This window comes from Pteropus alecto, unplaced genomic scaffold (assembly GCF_000325575.1).
Source record: "Pteropus alecto unplaced genomic scaffold, ASM32557v1 scaffold214, whole genome shotgun sequence".
Taxonomy (NCBI): domain Eukaryota; kingdom Metazoa; phylum Chordata; class Mammalia; order Chiroptera; family Pteropodidae; genus Pteropus; species Pteropus alecto.
The window spans coordinates 175,049-193,201 of record NW_006435787.1 but is presented as its reverse complement, the minus strand read 5'-3'; the positions used below and the strand labels follow the sequence as shown (position 1 = coordinate 193,201).

General features: G+C 68.1%; 1 protein-coding gene across 1 annotated transcript in view; it reads left to right on the top strand.

The window, feature by feature from the left end:
• CAMK2B (calcium/calmodulin dependent protein kinase II beta) overlaps positions 1 to 18,153 on the top strand; it is a 44,221-nt gene that overhangs the window by 16,847 nt on the left and 9,221 nt on the right. Inside the window, exons 7-19 of the mRNA XM_015589026.1 lie at positions 4,639 to 4,711; positions 7,144 to 7,246; positions 7,324 to 7,407; positions 7,853 to 7,947; positions 8,054 to 8,176; positions 8,361 to 8,444; positions 9,043 to 9,085; positions 9,915 to 9,989; positions 13,597 to 13,634; positions 13,763 to 13,834; positions 15,068 to 15,112; positions 16,488 to 16,536; positions 17,571 to 17,651. Of these exons, the coding sequence (XP_015444512.1) occupies positions 4,639 to 4,711; positions 7,144 to 7,246; positions 7,324 to 7,407; positions 7,853 to 7,947; positions 8,054 to 8,176; positions 8,361 to 8,444; positions 9,043 to 9,085; positions 9,915 to 9,989; positions 13,597 to 13,634; positions 13,763 to 13,834; positions 15,068 to 15,112; positions 16,488 to 16,536; positions 17,571 to 17,651 (965 nt within the window). The remainder of the gene's footprint in view (positions 1 to 4,638; positions 4,712 to 7,143; positions 7,247 to 7,323; positions 7,408 to 7,852; positions 7,948 to 8,053; positions 8,177 to 8,360; positions 8,445 to 9,042; positions 9,086 to 9,914; positions 9,990 to 13,596; positions 13,635 to 13,762; positions 13,835 to 15,067; positions 15,113 to 16,487; positions 16,537 to 17,570; positions 17,652 to 18,153) is intronic.

The following is an 18,153-nucleotide window of genomic DNA, read 5'->3' as shown; positions in this document are numbered from 1 at the left end:
GCTGACGGCAGCGCTGGACGCCGTCTGAGCAGGTCGCACAGCGGGGCGGCTCCTGCCCCCTCTGCCCCGGGGCACGTGGCCGGAGTTGGGGAGCACTCAGGTTTGCCAGCTCCCGCTAGGGTGGGAAGTGGCCCACAGTACCGTCCTTGGGGTGCCGTCCTTGGGGTGGCCGGTGGCAGGAGAGCGGTGTGGGTGTGGGTGTCCCCCTGCCTGTCCCGACGTCAGGCCGTGGCCCACAGCAGGCACGCTGGCTGCCTTCCCCGAGGCGGGCGGGGGAGCAGGTGGGGCCTGTGCCGCTGGCTGTCCTTCCTGGAACCCGGCCCAGGCCCCATGCAGGGGACGGAGGGATGAGCAGCCCCTTCAGGGGGACCCTGGGCAGCCCTCCCCAGGGGACAAGGGCACTGAGGGCCTCAGGGATGCTGTCTGCTCGGGGATGACAAGGCCAATCCCTGGAAGTGTAGCCTCTGCAGCCTGATGTGTCTCATGTTTGTGGGCCAGATGCCACCCTGGCCGGTGACAGAACTGTCCCTCCTGACATCGCAGCTCAGCTTGGAGACAGCTGAAGGCAGTCGGCACGCCCTGCCTTGCCCACCTGGCGCAAGGGGACGTGCAGTAAAAAAAAAAAAAGCCGACAGTAACCCTTTGTAGGTGATGAAATTATGGACGCTTTTTCATATTTTTATCTTGTCTATTTAAAATTTTTTAAAATGAATATGTATTACTTTTCTAATCAAAAAATGAGTATTTTTAAAAGTAGCTTTCTGTGAGTTGTTTCTGCACCCACAGGCAACCTGGCTTGTTGGTATAGCCAGGTCCTGGTGCTGCCCAGACCCCCACAGAGCTGGACAGTGGCAGGGGCTGCCGGGGTGGGGTCCTGTCTGGCCAGACCTCCGGGTGGGGGTGGGGGGCAGGGGCCCTGGCCGGTTTCTGAGGCTCCCTGAGGAAGGATTAATTTTGCAAACAGCCTAGGAGTGGCCTGTGCCCTTCTACTTAGAGAAAAGTGGAGGGCAGGGCGGAGCCACCATCCTGCCCCACGTGCCGTGGCCGGATCGCCCCATGGGGGGTGCCTGCTTGCGGGCAGGCTGAGGCTCAGGGCCAGGCCATGCTGACGTCTGCCAAGGCAGGGGGCTCTGGGAGGACAGATGTGGGTGGGCCAGGAGAGGGGGGCCCGCTGGCCCCCGAGGTCGGACCTGCACCTGGCTGCCTTCCAGTCCCAGCTCCAGAGCCACCTGGGCGCCTGGGACGGCTGCTCGGTTCACTGCCACGTTTCCCCACCTGGAACGTCCTGCCTCAGCCCCTGGACCCGCAGCACCCACCCTTGGGCGCCTCCTGGCCTGGCACCTACCCTGCGCTCTGTGGCACGCGCCGTGGTGTCCGGGGAGGGGGCACGGCCCGCAGCCCTAGCCCCTCTGGGCCTGGAGACCCCGGGCCCTCCCGCCACCCACAGGGCCTTCCCACTGGCCACGGGCCAGCCCCCAGCCCCTGCCCCGCCATGCCCCTGACCACGCCCTGGACCACCCCGCACTGACCCTGGCCACGCCATGGCCACGCCCCACACAGCAATCGCCCCCAACACCTGTGACCTCAGCGTTCCTCCATGCCCAGCTGCCTCTTGCCGGGCTCCACCCATCCCCCCCCACCCCGGACCGCTCCCGCCCTCACCCTGCCTCCCCCTGCACCCCGGGGGCCCCTGCCGTTTGGGGCCTCTCTGAGCAGGCCCAGGAGGACAGGGTCGCTGAGCTGGGGCCACGCCCACAACCCTTCATTTCCTTTCACGGCTGGACTGTGAGGAGGGGGAGGGGTGACAGGAGAGAGGGACACTCCTGGGGGGGCCCGTAGCTGGCCCCCCTGAGAAAACCCTGGACACAGGGCCCTGGAGCCTTCGTGGAGTTGGGGACACGTGTGTGACCATCGTGCTGTGCGGTGCCTGGGGCTGGAGGGCCTGGCAATGGGTCAGCATGGCTGTGGGGAGCCGGGGAGGGCACGTGGGGCTGTGTCCCCTGCCAGCCAGACTGGGCGAGACAGGGCCTGGCTTCAGCCTGCAGGGCCAGCGCTCAAGGCCCAGCGCCCAAGGCCCAGCGCCTGCCCAGAGGGCCACCGCCTGGGAGTCGTCTTGAGAGGAAGTATGGTCTTTAGTTTGGAGCTGGTGAGGAAATCAAGGGGTCTTTCCTCAAACCTGGGATGGCGAAGTTGAAAATCTTTAGAACCCGTTTTTAAAAACCTTAAAAAGCTCGTGAGGGGTGGTCAAAGGGGCACGTCTGCGTGATGCCAGCCCAGAGCCGTGAGGACACGTTCAGGACCCAGCCAGACACCTGAGAACAGTTCTGACCACGAGAGTGACTTTCTGAATTGTTCAAAGCGTGAAGGACGCCCGTGAGGACAACAGATGACGTAAACTGGGCAGGTGGCCTCGCGTCCTTAGGCCATGTTCTCGGCTTGGGCACCAGGGCTAGAGCTGCCCCCAGAAGCCCCCGAAAGGGGCCGCTGTCCTGCAGGTGGGGGCCCCACCCACCTGCGGGCTGGGAGACGGGCCGGCACCGTGGTGCCAGCCTGTTGGTTTGCTCAGCCAGCTCTTTGTGAGCACGGGCGCCGAAGCCTCTGAGGTGGCTCTGAAGCCCAGAGCGGGGCCTGCAGGGGGCGGGCAGGACGGAGCTGCCCACGCGGTGCCGGCGCCACCAGCCACGCCCCGTGCTGCTCGGGCAGGTGTGTTTGCCCCACCTCCGGAGCCGCTTTGGGGCCCTGCACCCCAGGGGGGGCGTGGAGGAGGGCAGGGGCTGGCCCACCCCCACCGGCCGACGTGAGGAGCGGTGCAGGGGACCCACAGGTCCAGTAACTGTTGGAGGACGCCTGCCTGCAGTGCGAGGCTGAGGACACGGCTCGGGAGACAGGACACACGTTCCCACAGTCACAGAGGCCACAGTCCAGTACAGACGGACGCTGCCCAGACCCCCACACAGCAGGGACGGACTGGGTGTCTTGAGGGGACTGTACCCGGAGAGGCTGGAGCACAAAGCCTCGAGGCTGAAGAAACACGGGCATGGCCCAGAGCCGACATCTGCATTTGCAGCGGGCGGCTCGGCAGGTCTGAGGTCGGAACCAGCCAGGTCACTGTCCTCCAGGGCCCAGAGAGCGGCTGGAGGCACAGGACGTGCCGGTGGGCGTGAAGGCTGCTGGCGCCCTGAAAGCAGGGCAGGGGCTCCACAGGACCCCCCCCTCGGACATAGCAGTGCAGGAGGGGCTGGCCGGCTGGGGTCACGCCAGCCCCATGCCGGGTGCTGCAGTGTGGGGCAGACGGCCCCCAGCACACGCTCTAGGTCAGCAGTGAGAGAGGCTGGGGGCTGAGAAGGCCTGTGTCCCCTGCCTGGGCCCTGGCTCAGCGGCTGTACTGGGGCTTTGCCCAGCCTCCACCTCTGGCCGGTGGCCTGTCCTGACCCCGAGAGCTTCCCAAGCCTCACGGCTGAGCCTGGCCCGCCCGAACAGGGCCCCTGGACCAGTCTGCGGTGGTGGGTCAGTCCTCGGGCAGTGGAGAGGGGGTGCTGGGCATGGGGCTGGGGATACAAGGGCAGGACTGGTCCAGGAGAGGCCAGGCAGGGGACAGGGCTGTAGTCCAGCCCTTGGTGGTGGCTCCCTCGGTCGCGGGCCTGGCCTTCAGCCCCACAGATGGCAGCCGTCATGGCTGGTTTCGGAGGCCCCGTGTCTGGGGGTGGGGGGCTCAGGTTTACTCTTCTGCCCCAAGCCCCCCAGATGTGCCACGGCTTTTCGAGGATGAGGGCTGGCCTCCTACGCTCCTCAGTGTTGCCATTAGGAAAACAAAACTCAGCTTTCAGCTGGCCCTTAGTTACCCCACAGCGTCCAGCAGTGGCAGGAGGGTCCTGAGGGAACCTGCCTGCCCCCGCCTCACCCTGTCCAGAGGGGCTGTGATGGAGATTCCCAGCTGGTGGGCTCTGGCCAGCCTGTGGCCTCGTCTCTCATAGCTGGCAACACCACAGGGGGCTGCGCCTGGCTCTGGAGGCTGCTGGAAAGTGGCCCCCTGGGCACCCCCGGGGGAGGCAGGCTCAGGCCACAAGGTCTCGTGTGCACAGGGGCCGGAGGCCTCTGGGTCTCACGTGCAGTGGACGCTGTGAAGCACGATGCGGAGGTGTTTGGGGGCAGCCCAGGTGTCTCCCTCCGGCCAACCACACCCTGGCCGGCCAGGCTGCCCCCCGCCAGGAGAGCTGAGCTGTCGTGTGGGCAGCCGGCGTCCACTGTGGACGCTCAGGGTTGTTACGTGAGCTCTGGCATGGGAGCGACTGGGGGCCGCAACTGCCCACCCTGCCTGGCACTTCCGCCTCGGCCCCTCCCTGCCTCGCCAGCCCCCAGCCCACCTCAGGGTCAGGCGTGGCCAGCGTGGCCCTCGGGGTGCAGGATGTTCCCCGTGAGTGTCACTAGGTGGTCCTGGCAGAGAGAAAGCAAAGGCCACAGGGCCTGGCCAAGCCTCTGCTGACCCGGGATGAGGGACGCCTCCGGCCAGTCTGTTCCCGTGTGGCAGACGGCGCCTTGATTCTCCGCCCGGCTGGGGACCCACCCCCATGCCACCCAGCCCCCGCTGCTGCACCCCCACGGGCCACCGCACTAATGCACATGCTGTGTCTGCCACAGTCACTGCATCCAGCAGATCCTGGAGGCGGTTCTCCATTGCCACCAAATGGGGGTCGTCCACAGGGACCTGAAGGTGAGTCCCCGCCCGCCCCGTGCCAGGGGCCGGCCGTCTGCACCTGCATGTCCCGTGAAAGGAGGCCGGGGCGGGGCGGGGCGAGCACCAGAGACGGGTGGGGTGCATGTCGGTGCACGCGTGCATGCAGGCGCGTGCGTGTGAATGCGTGTGAGTGCGTGGGTGTCTGCACACGTCCCTCCCAGCACCTTCAGGCTCCAGGGCTGATGGGGCAGTTGTCACACATCGGCCTGTGAGCAAGTGTCCACTCGGGGTCCCCCCTCTGGGCTCCAGTTGGGGCGCGGACCGGGCGAGTGGGACACGGGATGTGCGTGCGGTCGAGCTGAGGCGGCAGGGCCGGGGGGTGAGGGGCCGGCCTCCAGGGCCTGTGCAGACGTCCAGCCTTCACCATGTCTCTGGCGCCAGCTCAGCTCTGCGCTTGGCACCCCCAGGAGGACTTCCCAGCCCTCCCGCCCCCTCCCCTTTCTTCGACTCCAGCTTGGTTCGGTCACTTTCTTGTCCCGGGTGGTGGACCCCTGGGCCTGTCACTGCTGAGAGACCCACTGGTGGCAATTGAGACCAACCATCCCACGGTGCTGGTGCTCGGTGGGGTCACGCCTTCCTTGGGCCATTGAGGGGTGTATGCGTGTGAGTCGATCTTTGAGGGGCTGCTCTGGGGTCAGTGTCATACCAGGAGCAGGCCCAGGACCTTCCCCTCTGCCCTTCACGTGTCCTTGGTCCCTGCGCTTCCACGTGTCCCTGTCTCTGTCACCATGTCTCATCTGAAGGGGCCTCGGGGGGCACATGGGAGCGGTCACCAGCCCCACCTTGTTCTTGGACCCCAAGATTCATGGCTGACTTTGAGGCCAAGGCAGAGAGATGGGATGAGGTGCCTGGGGACACACAGCCCTGGCCGGCCTACGGCCTCCTGCCCAGTGTAGGGAGCAGATGGTCCCGCCTCCAGAGAGGGCCCCCCGTCCTGACTGAGAGCCCCCAGAAGCAGTGCTGTGGTGGGCTTGCTCACCAAGGCAGGAGAGCGCCTGTCACCTCAGGCTGCAAGGCAGACAGGTAGAGCTGGGGCCAGCCCTTCCCTGGGCAGGGACGTGCGACCTCTATGCTAAGCTCGTCCTGCCCTGCTGTTTCAGACTCGGTGTGGAGCCTGGGAAGGTTGGGGTCCTCCTGCCCCACTCACACTGGCCGAGTTGGGCGGGCGGGCCAGGCCGTGTGTCCCAGTGTCTGTCAGGCTCTGGTTTCTGCCACTTGAGGGCGCACTTCTTGGATTCTGGGGGCCACTGGTTCCTCCTAACCCCTTAGGGTTACCAGCAGTGTCCCCAAGGTTGGATTGCGGCGTTTGTCCTTGGTGGCACTGAAGTGTGCCAACGTAAGAAACGTCCAAACCTGCAGAGAATTTTTGAGTTTATTTGAGCCAAACTGACGACGTGTGTGGAGCGAGGTCTGAGAGTGTGCAGCTGCCTTCCCGCGTCTGGAAGCAGGGCAGAGACGCAAGGGCAGCTCGTGGGGGTGGGGAGAGCCGGGCAGGACGGGTGGCAGGGCCCGTGACACGGTTCCAGCTCTCCCGAGGCAGATGGGCCTCTCCCTGAGGAGCTGGGCCTGGGGCTGGTGCCATTGACCTGCCCCGCTGGTTTGTGTTCAGACCCCCCGTGGGGCTGCTTTCCATAAACCCACTTTTTCACCCAGGAGTGACAGTGGTCTCAGTGGGCTTGCCTGCCAGGTGGGGGCCTGACGAAGGCCGAGAGCACGGGGAGTGACCGGGGCGAGGGGTCTGGCAGCTCTGAGCGCTGGCCGCTGGGAGGTGGCCGGTGGGGCAGGCCAGGGAGGGAGGGGCCCAGCATGCAGGGACCCCTCAGGCTCCGGGGGCCACGTGTCCCCAGAGGCCAGTGGCCTCCTGGTACCCCAGTGGGATGGGGGACGAAGTCCCAGCTCGAGCGAGGGCTGCTCCATTGGCCAGCGGGTCCCATGGGCCCCTGGCACCCAGCCCGAAGCCCGAGGCTTGGTGGGTGGGCATCCTGCACTGCCCGGGCCCGGGGACCCTCGGCCATTCCTTCCTGCCATTTGGAGTCACCGCCCTGCAGGGAGGGCCTGAGCCCCCAGCGGCAGCCCCACCGTGTCTCCGAGCAGCAGCTATGCGGGGGGAGCCCCCTGCCGATGGGGCCACCAGGCCTCGTGAGGCGCACTCAGTTCTGTCCTGGCACCCGAGTCCCCCGCCCTGGGTCTGAGGGGTCCCAGGAGCTCTGTGAGAACAGCTTTTCCCTGCAAAGCTGGGGCTCTAGTCCCTGCCCCTAGAAGCAGGCTTTGGGGTGTCAGCCATGCAGGGGGACACCACACGGTGCAGTCCGCGCGGTGCGTGCCCCCGCAGACCACTGTCATCTCAGTTTTTGTCCCCTTCCCGGCCGCGGCTGTGGACCACGCCCCTTGCCATCACCGCCCTGCAGCCTGAGAACCTGCTCCTGGCCAGCAAGTGCAAGGGGGCGGCCGTGAAGCTGGCGGACTTCGGCCTGGCCATCGAGGTGCAGGGCGACCAGCAGGCGTGGTTCGGTGAGCGCCTGGCAGCCGGGGACCCGGGCGGGCACGGCTGCCCCTCCGGCCCCTCACACTGCCCTGCCCCCGGCTAGGGTTCGCTGGCACGCCGGGCTACCTGTCCCCCGAGGTCCTGCGCAAGGAGGCGTACGGCAAGCCGGTGGACATCTGGGCATGCGGTGAGCGGGAGTGTGGGGCAGCGGGGTGTGACGGCGGTGGCTGAGCGTGAGGCCCGGGCTGTGCTCCGCTCCACTCTGCGGGGCGTCTGGGCTGGGAGGGGCAGCAGGTGGGTGCTGAAGTGGGGAGAGGGGGCTCCTGCAGGGCAGGGGCCTGCCTGGGGGTGGGGGGGGCGCAGAGGTCCTGCAGCTGTGACGACACCCTGAGGGTCTCCAAGTAGTGACACTTCTTGACACTGGCCGGGGGCCCTCAAGGACCCCAGTGCCCTCGAAGACCACACCGGCTCCGGGCAGGCCCTGTGTCAGCCGAGGCCGAGGAGCTGAGGCCCCACGGCGCTGAGGGCAGGAGCTGGGCACGTGACCACCGGGGCCGCACGCTGAGCCTGGCAGGCAGTGTCCGGCCACGGGCGCGGGCTGCAGCAGTGTGAGCCTGCGCCCTCGCCCCCAGGCGTGATCCTGTACATCCTGCTCGTGGGCTACCCGCCCTTCTGGGACGAGGACCAGCACAAGCTATACCAGCAGATCAAGGCTGGAGCCTACGACGTGAGTGCCGGGCCCTCGGACCAGGCCAGGACTGGACCGCTCAGGGTTCTGGGTCCTGGCTGGGGGCGGGGCTTCAGGTGCCACTGTGCCCCGTTTCCTCTTCCAGTTCCCCTCCCCCGAGTGGGACACGGTCACTCCCGAAGCCAAAAACCTCATCAACCAGATGCTGACCATCAACCCCGCCAAGCGCATCACCGCACATGAGGCGCTGAAGCACCCGTGGGTCTGCGTAAGTACCCGGCCCAGGCCCTGGGGTGTCCTCCTCCACACCCCATGGGCTCCCCGGTGTCCTGGGTGCCATGTGGCCTGTGGCTTGGGATGCGCGGGTGGGTTTTCAAGGCCTCAGGCCCTGCCGCCCTGAGCCTCCCTCGGGGCCCTCGGCTCCCCTGAGCGTGTGACCACCCTCTCCACAGCAACGCTCCACGGTGGCCTCCATGATGCACAGGCAGGAGACCGTGGAGTGCCTGAAGAAGTTCAACGCCCGCAGGAAGCTCAAGGTGACGCCCACGGCCCACACGCACCCCCTGCCCGGCAGTGCCCGCCCCTCCAGGGTCAGAGCCAGGACCTGAGAGGCCGCGGGGTCCCGGCCGCCCAGGACGGGCCGCCAGTCAGCTTGTCCCAGACCAGACGTGTCGGGCGCACTCGGTACCCCCACAGCAAGGGCACCAAAGCGGGCCTGGCCCCAGGCGCAGAGCTGGCCCCTCGGCCGCTCGCACCGCCATGCTTGGGGGCTGCACGCTGGGCCCTTCTCGGCCACATTCTCCCAGTGAGAGCAGGTCTCGGGGTTGGGCCAGGCCGGGCGTGGAGAGCGGCGCCTTGGTCCTCGGGTTGGGGTGGAGGGAGGTGGCCCTGGGCGGGGAGGCTGCCCTGTGGAGGCGTCTGCAGCCAGGCCCTCCCTCCCGATGGTGCCCCGGGCGATCCCGGGCCAGTGCAGCGCCCTGGAGGCTGTGGGCAGCAGGCAGCTCAGGGTCGGGGCACGTCACGGCTCCAGTTCCGGGAGCGGGCGACTAGTCTGGGTGCAGTGGGCGAGTCCCCCAGAGCCCATGGGCCGTGGCCCAGCAGGGTCTCCCAGCCTCAGCCTGCGTCTGTCCACAGGGCGCGATCCTCACCACCATGCTGGCCACGCGGAACTTCTCAGGTGAGAACCGCCTCCTCCAGGGAGGCTCCGGATGGCCTGCGACCAGCCGCCCGCCCCGCACCCCCTCTGCGCCCTCGTCCGCTGCTGGCCTGACCTGCCTGACCTCTGACACCCGTGGGGAGGCCTGGGCGCCCGCTGGCCCATCAGGGGCGCCCCAGGAGGCCGCCCGGCACGAGTCCCCCCGCCTGTCGGGTCTCTGTGTCCCCTGACCCCAGTGTCTGTGCTGCCTGCCGCCCGGCCGCAGCCCCGTGTGTCTGTCCAGGCATGGGTCGGCCCCTGTGTGGCCTGTCGTCCTCAAACTTCGGGGCACCGTTTTGTGTGTGTGAGTCGAGAGCAGGGCCTGGGGCTTCTCTGCTGAGCCCTGGACACGCTGGTGGCCGCCCACCCGGTCACCGAGGGTGGGCAGGGCTGGAGGCGTGTGGCCGCGCTGGGTGGGTCTGTCAGTGACCCGAGGCCAAGGGCCCCAGCAGGCCCACCAGGGACAGCACGGCCTAGTCGGGCCAGCGCCCGCTCACTGTCCCGTGGCTTGTCTGTGACACTCGTGCGGGGTCTGTGGTCCGTCCTCCTTGTCTGTTTGCCTCCGGCGCCCTCCTGTTACCTGGCTGTGGTGCTGTGCGGCCACGCGTCACCCCAGTGCTCACGGGACGTGCCCGTCGGCCTCCTCCGCGGGGAGAGGAGCCGAGCGCTTCAGTGTCCGTGGTCCTTGTCGTCACTCTCTTGTGACTGGGGCCCTGGTGCCAGCGTCACCCCGGCCTGGACTCTAATCTTCTTCTGCTTCCTTTGTCTCTCCTCCCGCCCGCCCCCCTCGTCTCTAACCCGGCGCTAACAGTGGGCAGACAGACCACCGCTCCGGCCTCAGTGTCCACCGCGGCCTCCGGCACCACCATGGGGCTGGTGGAACAAGGTAGATGCTCTGGACCCGTGTCCCGCCTGCTCGCAGCCGCTGGCCGGGCCTCCAGGGCCGCCCCAGGCCCCGGGAGCCCCCGCTCCCGCCGGGGACGTGCCCTGCACAGCCACCCTGAGGGCAGGGAGGCAGCTCCCAGGTCCCGGTGGCTGCAGGCCCTACGCGAGAGGGGCCAGGTTAGGGGCCCGCGGACGGGGCCTCGCCTCACATGCACGTGACCGGAACCCCGGTCCTGGCCCCTGCATCTGGGGTCAGGAGACCCCCGTGGTCAGAGCCCTGTGCTTTCTAAAGCTCTCCCCCCTTGTCTATCACAATCCTCATTCGGAATGACCTTGACCACCCACAGGAAGCCTTGGGGCTGCTGAGGGCTGAGTCCCAGTGGGGGATCCTGGGGAGAAGGGCGTGGAGGCAGAGAGCCTGCTTGCCGCCCGTCCACCTGCCTGGCCCACCTCCGCCCCGTGGCCTGCACTGCTTGGAGCTGGTGGTCTGTGTCCAGTCCCATACGTGCCAGGCCAGGGTCTTCGGCCAACCTGAGGATGACTTTAAAGGCTTTTTCTTGGTTCTTCCTACACGGACCTCCTCGCCTCGTCCCAAACCCTGAGGGGGACACCAGTTCTGCCAACCTGCTGCCCTGAGCCGTGGGGGGCTGGCCCCCTAGGATGCCTAGGCCAGCTCCCGCCTGCCCATCTGTGACCTTAGACCCCGTGAAGGCTGTTGCACCCCCAGTCCTCCTCACGGGCCCAGGCCGAGGGCAGTGCAGGGTCAGGGCGGGCAGCACAGCCAAGGGCCGGCCGCGTGCTTGCCGGTCTGCGGGGCCTGGCACAGCCCCACGTCTTCCCCGGCCCCATCCTGCATGGCCCACAGCCCCGCCAGAGGGCCCAGCGTTTCTGGCCACCTCCTTGGCACTCAGGTCAGGGCTGTCCTGGGGGGGCCATGTCTAGCAGGCAGGCCCCCGAGGGCCGTCCAGAGTCCCCGCGTTCTGAGGCCCCGAGGGGAACAGGGCCAGGGGTTGGAGCATGAGCCCAGGGCTGCGGGTGGAGCCGCCGGGCACGGAGAGCGAGATGGGCTCTGCCTGCAGGGGGCCGTGGGCGAGCTGCATGAGGCTGCATGTGTGGCTCCGCCTGCGTGCCAGGGGCCGCTCTGCCCTGGCCAGTCAGTGCATGCGACAGAGCCCAGCATGGCTGTCCCTGGGGACCAGCTACGGGGTGAGGCGGTGGCCGGCCCTGGGGGCTGGGGGACCGCCCCTGCCTGAGGTCGGCCCACCTCTGCCTGCCGCACCGGACCAGCAGACGTGGTGGGCGGGAGTCTCACTTCCGAGGCCGTGGCTTCTCCGTGGGCAGCGGCGCCCTCCGACAACGGAAGGCTGGGTGTCTTCGCAGACACGTTGCTATTCATCAGAGTCCTCACTGGGAGCGAGGCAGGCGGCCTGGCTCCGAGGAGCCCTGGTGGGTGGGGCGGGCCGAGGGTCTCTGCTGGTTTCCCAGGGCCTGGGCACATGCTCGTCCACCGTGGCTCCGGCTGGCAGCGAGGCGTTGGACTTGCAGAAGCACATGGGGACGTCCCACGTCTTTGATTGCTAGTGTAGACGGCAGTGGGGTCCTGGAGTCACTCCAGGACAGGTAGCCGTTCCCAGGAGCTGCAGTGGGCAGGGGCTGTGCCCAGGGGCACATGGCCCTGTGTTCACACCGAGCTCCGAGGGGAGGAACGTCTGGGAGGCTGAGGGGAAGGACAGGTGTCTGCCTGCAGCCCGGGCCGAGCTCTGGCTGTCTGTGTCCCCAGAGGGCACTGGCGGGGGCGGGGCGGGTCAGGCTTTGACAGAACCGGGGACGAGAGACGACCCTCGTACGACCCAGGATTGCTTCAAGGTCGTCTTCTGCCTCTTTCAGGGCCTGACCTAGGGACCCCTTTCTGTCCAAGGGGCGGGCTGGGCAGAGCCAACTCAGCTTCTGCCGGGGACGCTGGGCTGGCCTGGGGCGGCCCTCTCAGACCCCAAGAGCCTGCGCTGGCTGTAACAGAGCCCATGGGAATGCCACCGGCCAAGGCCGCTAGGCACCGGGACGATCCCCCAACCCGCGCATCTTAAACCAGAGAGCGAGGTCAGCTTGCTTGTCCGCTCAGCTCCAAGGCCAGTTCCTTCAGAGCGGGCTGGACGCTGCTCCGCTTCGGGTGCTGTCTGGCCAGCTGGTCAGCCAGCATGCACAGGGTGTCTGGGCTCCACGATCTCCGACGGCTCGTCCTCGAGGGGACATCGGGCTCCCCTTGTGTGCTGGGGCTCAGACAAGGGCAGAGGCAAGCCAGGGGGGAGGTGAGGGTCATGCTCATCAGGAATGGGGCTGTCGGCCTGGAGACCCAAGTTCATGTCCGCAAGGCAAGCCTGTCCTTCCGTGCTGAGTGACGGGGAGGCAGAATCTAGCTGCCACCAAGAGAGTGTTCATGTGGCCCCGGGAAAGTGGCATTTCTGGTCCTGGGGTGCCCGAGGGCAGGGCCACCAGGGCGTCAGGGTGCACTCCTGAGTCTGGCTGCCTGGGCGGGTCTCGCCCTTGGAAGGTCCCGGGGCTGAGGACGAGGACGGCATGCGCCCCCTTGGCTCGCTGGGCTCTGTGACACCTCTCACAGGGTGAGGCCCACCGAGGGGACAGGCCAGGAGCTGAGCTGCTGGTGCAGCTCTGCCACAGGGTCCTGGGAGGACCTCCCGAGAGAACCGACCAGTCCTGGGAGGCAGGCCGGGAGCCGACGCCGCTCAGAGCAGCCGCCACCCACATCCCCGGGGACTGAGGGGGCCTGGTTGGGGCAGGCGGTGGGTGGCGGGCAGCAGCCCAGCAGCCTGGTCACTGCTGTGGGGTCCCAGCCAGCGCTCGTCCAAACGCAGCAGTCAGCTCCGCTCACAGGGCGTGAGGGCTCACCCCACGCTCCTGCCTCAGGGGACCCGAGTGATGCTGATGGTGCCCGCGGGGTCTGTGCCTCCCTGCTCTGAGTGCCCGGCTGTCCACTGTGCTCGCCGAGGCCGCGCCCCCCAGGGTGCTCCAGCAGGAGGGGTCTGGCCCAGGCCCACTGTGGGCTGCCCCGTCCCTCGGGGCAGGCAGCCCCCGCTCAGGCCTGGCCAGCACGAGCCTCCGGAGCTGGCGGTGTGGGCTGTGCCACCCTCAGCTGCTTGTCTAAGCTGCACCAGCCCCGCGCGGGGCCCCGCTTCTGGGTCGAGAGGGCGGGCAGGGCGGGCAGGGCAGGCAGGGCCCCGGGCAGCCTTGCTCCCGCTCGAGCTGACGCGAACCTGTCTTCTCTCTCCCTCCTACCTCCCTCTCCTCCCGCCTCACCTTCCCTTCTCCTGAGGTAAGCTGACTTCTCCTTCTGCCTCTGTGGAACGCGCAGGTGCTGGGGGCCGAGGGACTGTGGGGGTCCTCCAGCAGCGCTGGCCAGCCCTCCTCAGTGGGTTCCCCAGAACGGCCTTGCTCAGAACAGGGTGTGGAAGCCGCCCCTGCCTTGCGGCCACCCCCTCACTCACTCTAGGGGACCCTGGCACCTTGCAGGCCCCTGAGGCCGCCTCGTATGGGGGTGGGGGTGCAGTGGACAGCCCCTCACTCAGCATGCCCGCTTCCTCCCAATGCAGCAGCCAAGAGTCTACTCAACAAGAAAGCGGACGGAGTCAAGGTGAGGCCCCAGCTCAGGGGGGTGGGGGCTGCAGCTGGGCGCACCCCCAGGCTCCCGCTGGGCAGAACAGGATGGGGTGTGACCACCCCTTCTCCCCTTAAAGGCTCCGCTCTCTGTCTTCCCCACAGCCCCAGACGAATAGCACCAAGAACAGCGCAGCTGCCACCAGCCCCAAGGGGACGCTTCCTCCGGCCGCCCTGGTACTAAGCCCCTCAGCCCCCAACTTCCTGGCCCTCCTGTTGCCCCCTGCCTGTCAGCAGGCCGGGGGTGAAGGTGGGGTCCGGCCCTCAGCCTGCCTCTGATGGACGCCTCCACTGCCCCCACTGCCCCTTGGGTGAGGGGCAGGGGTCATGCGGGGAGTCCCTCTCAGCAGCAGAGGACAGGCCAGCCTCCCGCCATGCCGCCTGGTGGGCAGTAGCAAGAGGCTTCCAGGCGGCCAGCGAGGCCACGACATGGGCCCAGGACACTGCCTCTCGCTCCTCCTGTGCCTTCCGTGCGCCCCCGGGCCCAGATCCAGGCTGTGGGGGGACGGGGGATGGTGAGGGGGGACAGCGGCGGGGGAGCCGGGAGCAGGGGGGACGGTGAGGGGGACAGCGGCGGGGGAGCCCTGCCTCTCCTGAGTGCTGCGGTGACTCTAGTTCTTGTCCAGGAAGGACGGGGTTGGTCTTCCTTGGTGATTTCCCACCCGGGTCGTGTCCAGCGGGCCCGGAGGCAGCTAAGGGTGGAGACACCGACATGGCCATGCGGGCCTGTGGCTGCCCAGAGGGAGGGGCTCCTCACTGGGGAGGGGCAGGTGAACGCGGATCAGAGGCCCCTTGGTTCTGGGCCTCACCTGGGGAGTTCTGGCCAGGGGACTCGGCTGGCTGTCAGGGTTGTGGCTGGTGGGCACTGTGGAGCAGGCCGTCCCAGGAGACTGGGGTTTGCTGGTCCACAGTTCTGCTTCCTGAAAGCACGTCTGGCACCCCACGGGCCCTGAGCCCCACTTCCAGGAGCCAGACCCAGACTGCCCATGGGAAGGCTGGATTTGCCCAATGGCCGTCCAGTATGTGGGGGCATCCGGGGCCCAGGACGGGAGGGTCCCACACGCGACCTCACAGCCAGCCCCGTCTTGGACCTGTGTGTGCTGCCACAGCCCCATGACACCCTCCAGCCTGGGCCCGGTCCGTGCCGGCTGGGGCTGGCGGCATGCGGGGCAGTGCCCGCCTGGCAGGCCCCCTGCATCTCCTCACCGCTGCCCTGGGCCCCGTGCCCGCCATCGCCCTCCCCGCCAAGGGGCTCACTGGCCGGCTCCCTCCCACTGGCCCCGTCCCAGCCCCTGTCACAGCCGCTCCTCCTGCATCCCCCAATGCTGTGCTCCCCCTCCCCGCCAGGCTCCTGGCGAGGGGCCTGCCCCCCTTCTCACCCTCGTCTCCCTCTGCTTTCTTCCCCCGTAGGAACCTCAAACCACCGTCATTCATAACCCAGTGGACGGGATCAAGGTACTGCACGCCCCTCCCCCCCCGGGGCTTCCGCAGGGCCAGGAGCCACCCCCGCCCCCTGGAAGGTCCCGAATGTGGCTCTGGGAAACCTTTGTGCCAAGATCAGGGGGCAGGTGTGCAGCGACTTCTCCCGCGCAGGACACAGCCCAGACTACGCGGCTGCTCCTGCGGGAAAGGCCCTGGGTGCTCCCCCTGGGCTGTAGTCACCAAGCCCACTGGGGACACAGCCAGGGCCTGCTGTCTACAGCAGGTCCACTCTCAGGACCCTCCCAGCTGCCCTGTCCATTCCACCCTGGCAGAGACCAGGCCCAACTCAGCTAGGAGCCACAGAGCACGGGGCCCTCCGCGGGGCCGGGGGAGGGGCTGCGTGGGCCGCCCGGCACGCCCAGGGTCAGCATCGGGGTCAGGGTCAGGGTCGGGGACAGCACAGACCTCACCCGTCTCACCTCTGCCCGCCCAGCGGGCATCTAACCAGGGCCGGGAGGGGGTGGCCCTCAGGGCAGGGGCAGGGCAGCCATTTGCCCCCAGGAGTGCAGCTGGATTCCCCCTGGGCCTGGGCTCCTCGAAGGAACCCCCACACCCTAGCCATGGGCTGGGACCAAGGGAGACTGTGGCCACTGCCTCCCAGCTGGCCCAGACTCAAGGTGCCATGAGGGACCTGGGTGACCTCATGGCCAGGAGCGGGTCTCTCCTGGACCCTGCGACTCAGTGAGAGTCCCATTTTCCCCGTGAGGGATCTCGAGACAGCCTCCCAGGGCTGTGCCGTGACCTGGCCCCACACCCTGCAGACCCCTTTCCAGCCCAGAGCCTGGAGCACTGTGTCCCGCTGGGACTAGAGGGTGTCCCTGTTAAGATGGCCCTTCTAAGGAGCAAGCAGACTTTCTGGGGACCTGGTGACAGGTGGATGGGGCAGCAAGCCACAAGTGGGGTGTTTGCACTAGGGCTGTGTCTGAGCCCTCCAAGGCCACTGGAGAGGCGAGGCCAGGCCCGGCTGGACAGCGAAGGACTGGGTGGGGCAGGCAGCCCCTCCTAGGGTGTGGGTAGAGCTGTAGTCTGGCCCGCCAGGCTCCTGAGAACCTGCTGGAAGCCTCCTGCCCCATCTGCCCAAACGCACGGGCTGTGGGTGCCTTCACACTTCACCAGGAGCCTCAGAATGTGAAGAAGCCGAATGTCTGTGGGGTCCTCCAAACACACGGGGCCCTTGGCCGTGGGGAAGTGGGCAGCCGAACCTTGGGGACGGGTGACCCCTGGGGCCACGTGAAGCTGCCACATGGCTGTGGGTCTCTGGGAGGGAGGGCACGTCCTGGACCTCTGATCACCAGGCCCCATGGGGGCAGAGGCCACAGCTGACCCGCTGCCCCCTGCGTCTCCCCAGGAGTCATCCGACAGCGCCCACACCACCATCGAGGACGAGGACACGAGAGGTACCGTGTGTGCCCCCCACCCGCAGCGGGCCAGCAGGGGGCCAGCAGCACATGGGTTTCCATGCTGGGGTCTGTGACACAGACGTGTCCACTGAGCTGACCTGGGTGTGGACAGGTGCCAGGCAGCCTAGGCACAGCGTCCAGCAAAGCCTGGCGAGCAGAAGCCGCCCCTGCGTCCTCCGCTCTGGCCCCCAGCGTCCACAGGCACCCAGGTCCCAGGAGGCAACGAGTTCACGGCTGGATTTGCTCAGCTGCTTCTCCCAAAGCTCCTTAGCCTTAGACTGTGCTGGGCTGGCCGTTGATAAGTGGGCAGGCAGCGGGGGGTGGGGCGCTTCCGTGGCCTCTGGGTGGGGCGCAGAGGACCCCACGCTCGCTGTCCCGCGTGGCTGCCTGACGCTCTGACCGCACGCATGTGCCCTCGGGACTGCCCAGGGCACCACAGCCAGCCACTGCCAGTCTGGGGGGCAAAGGCCATACGCGCCTTGCTCGGCTGCTCCGTCCCGAACATCCCCCGTGCCCCCGAGTGGCTATGAGCACGGGGCTTCGGCCCTGGGCACAGTGAGAGTCTCCTTCACACAGCCTCCCCAGACTGGGACAGGCAGAGCCATCAGCACGGGGCCGCCCCCTCCCCGCTCCTGGGTGTGGCCCTCGGGGGACCCAGAGCCAGCAGGCGGGAGGGAGGGGGCCAAACCTGTCCCCACGAGGCCTGGCTGGCCTGTCAGCCAGGGCGGGCGCACCCAGGGACACCTGGCCTCAGTGGAGAGGCCCCCCGGGGGCGCACGCCGCCCTCCCACACCCGGCCCTGTGTGGTCCTGAGTCAGCCTCACGCCCCCCGCTGTGACACAGGGCCCTGGGTGGGCCGGGCCAATGCTGTCCCCAGGAGCCCCTAGGCTCCGCTGTGTGGTCTCAGGGTGGCCCGAGCTCGTCGCTGGTCTGGGGTTCTCCAGCCGAGTCCTCACCTTGTCTGTCTCTTGCCCCCTCCTCTCCTGTGTACCCCCATCCGCCTCCTACTCACATTTCATCTGTCTACGCAGCCCCTAGGGTCCCTGGCACCCCGAGCTCAATGAGGAGGGGCTCGGGGACCCCGGAAGCCGAGGGCCCCCTGCCCACCCCGTGTAAGTAGAGCCCCAGGCCCGCAGCCCGTGCTGCGAAGTGGCCCCCTGCACCCTGCCATGCACGCCTCAGCTGCCCCGCAGGCCAGGCTGCCCGAGGCCTGGCGAGAGTACAGCCCACACCGCACCTCCCACCTCCCGCCTGCACCGCTGGCCAGCCCAGCCTCTCCCCCAGCCCAGCTTCTCCCCCAGCCCAGCTTCTCCCCCAGCCCAGCCTCTCCCCCAGCCCAGCCTCTCCCCCGCCCGGTCTCCTAGGCCCCAGGCAGCCTTGGCCTGTTCTCCCTGCCTGCCTCAGGCCGTCTCCAGTCACACTGACCCCTCCCTGTCAGAAATCCCTCCCCGTCCACAGGCCTGTGGCCTCCAAGGGGGAGGAAGGGGCTGCTACCAGCCGGCAGACTGCGCCTCCGCAGGCCTCGGTCCTCACCTCTCCCCCGCCCACTGCGTGCCCCGCCCAGGGCCCTCGGCTGTCGCCTCAGCCCCCCTGGACCAGGCGGCCCCTCCCGGA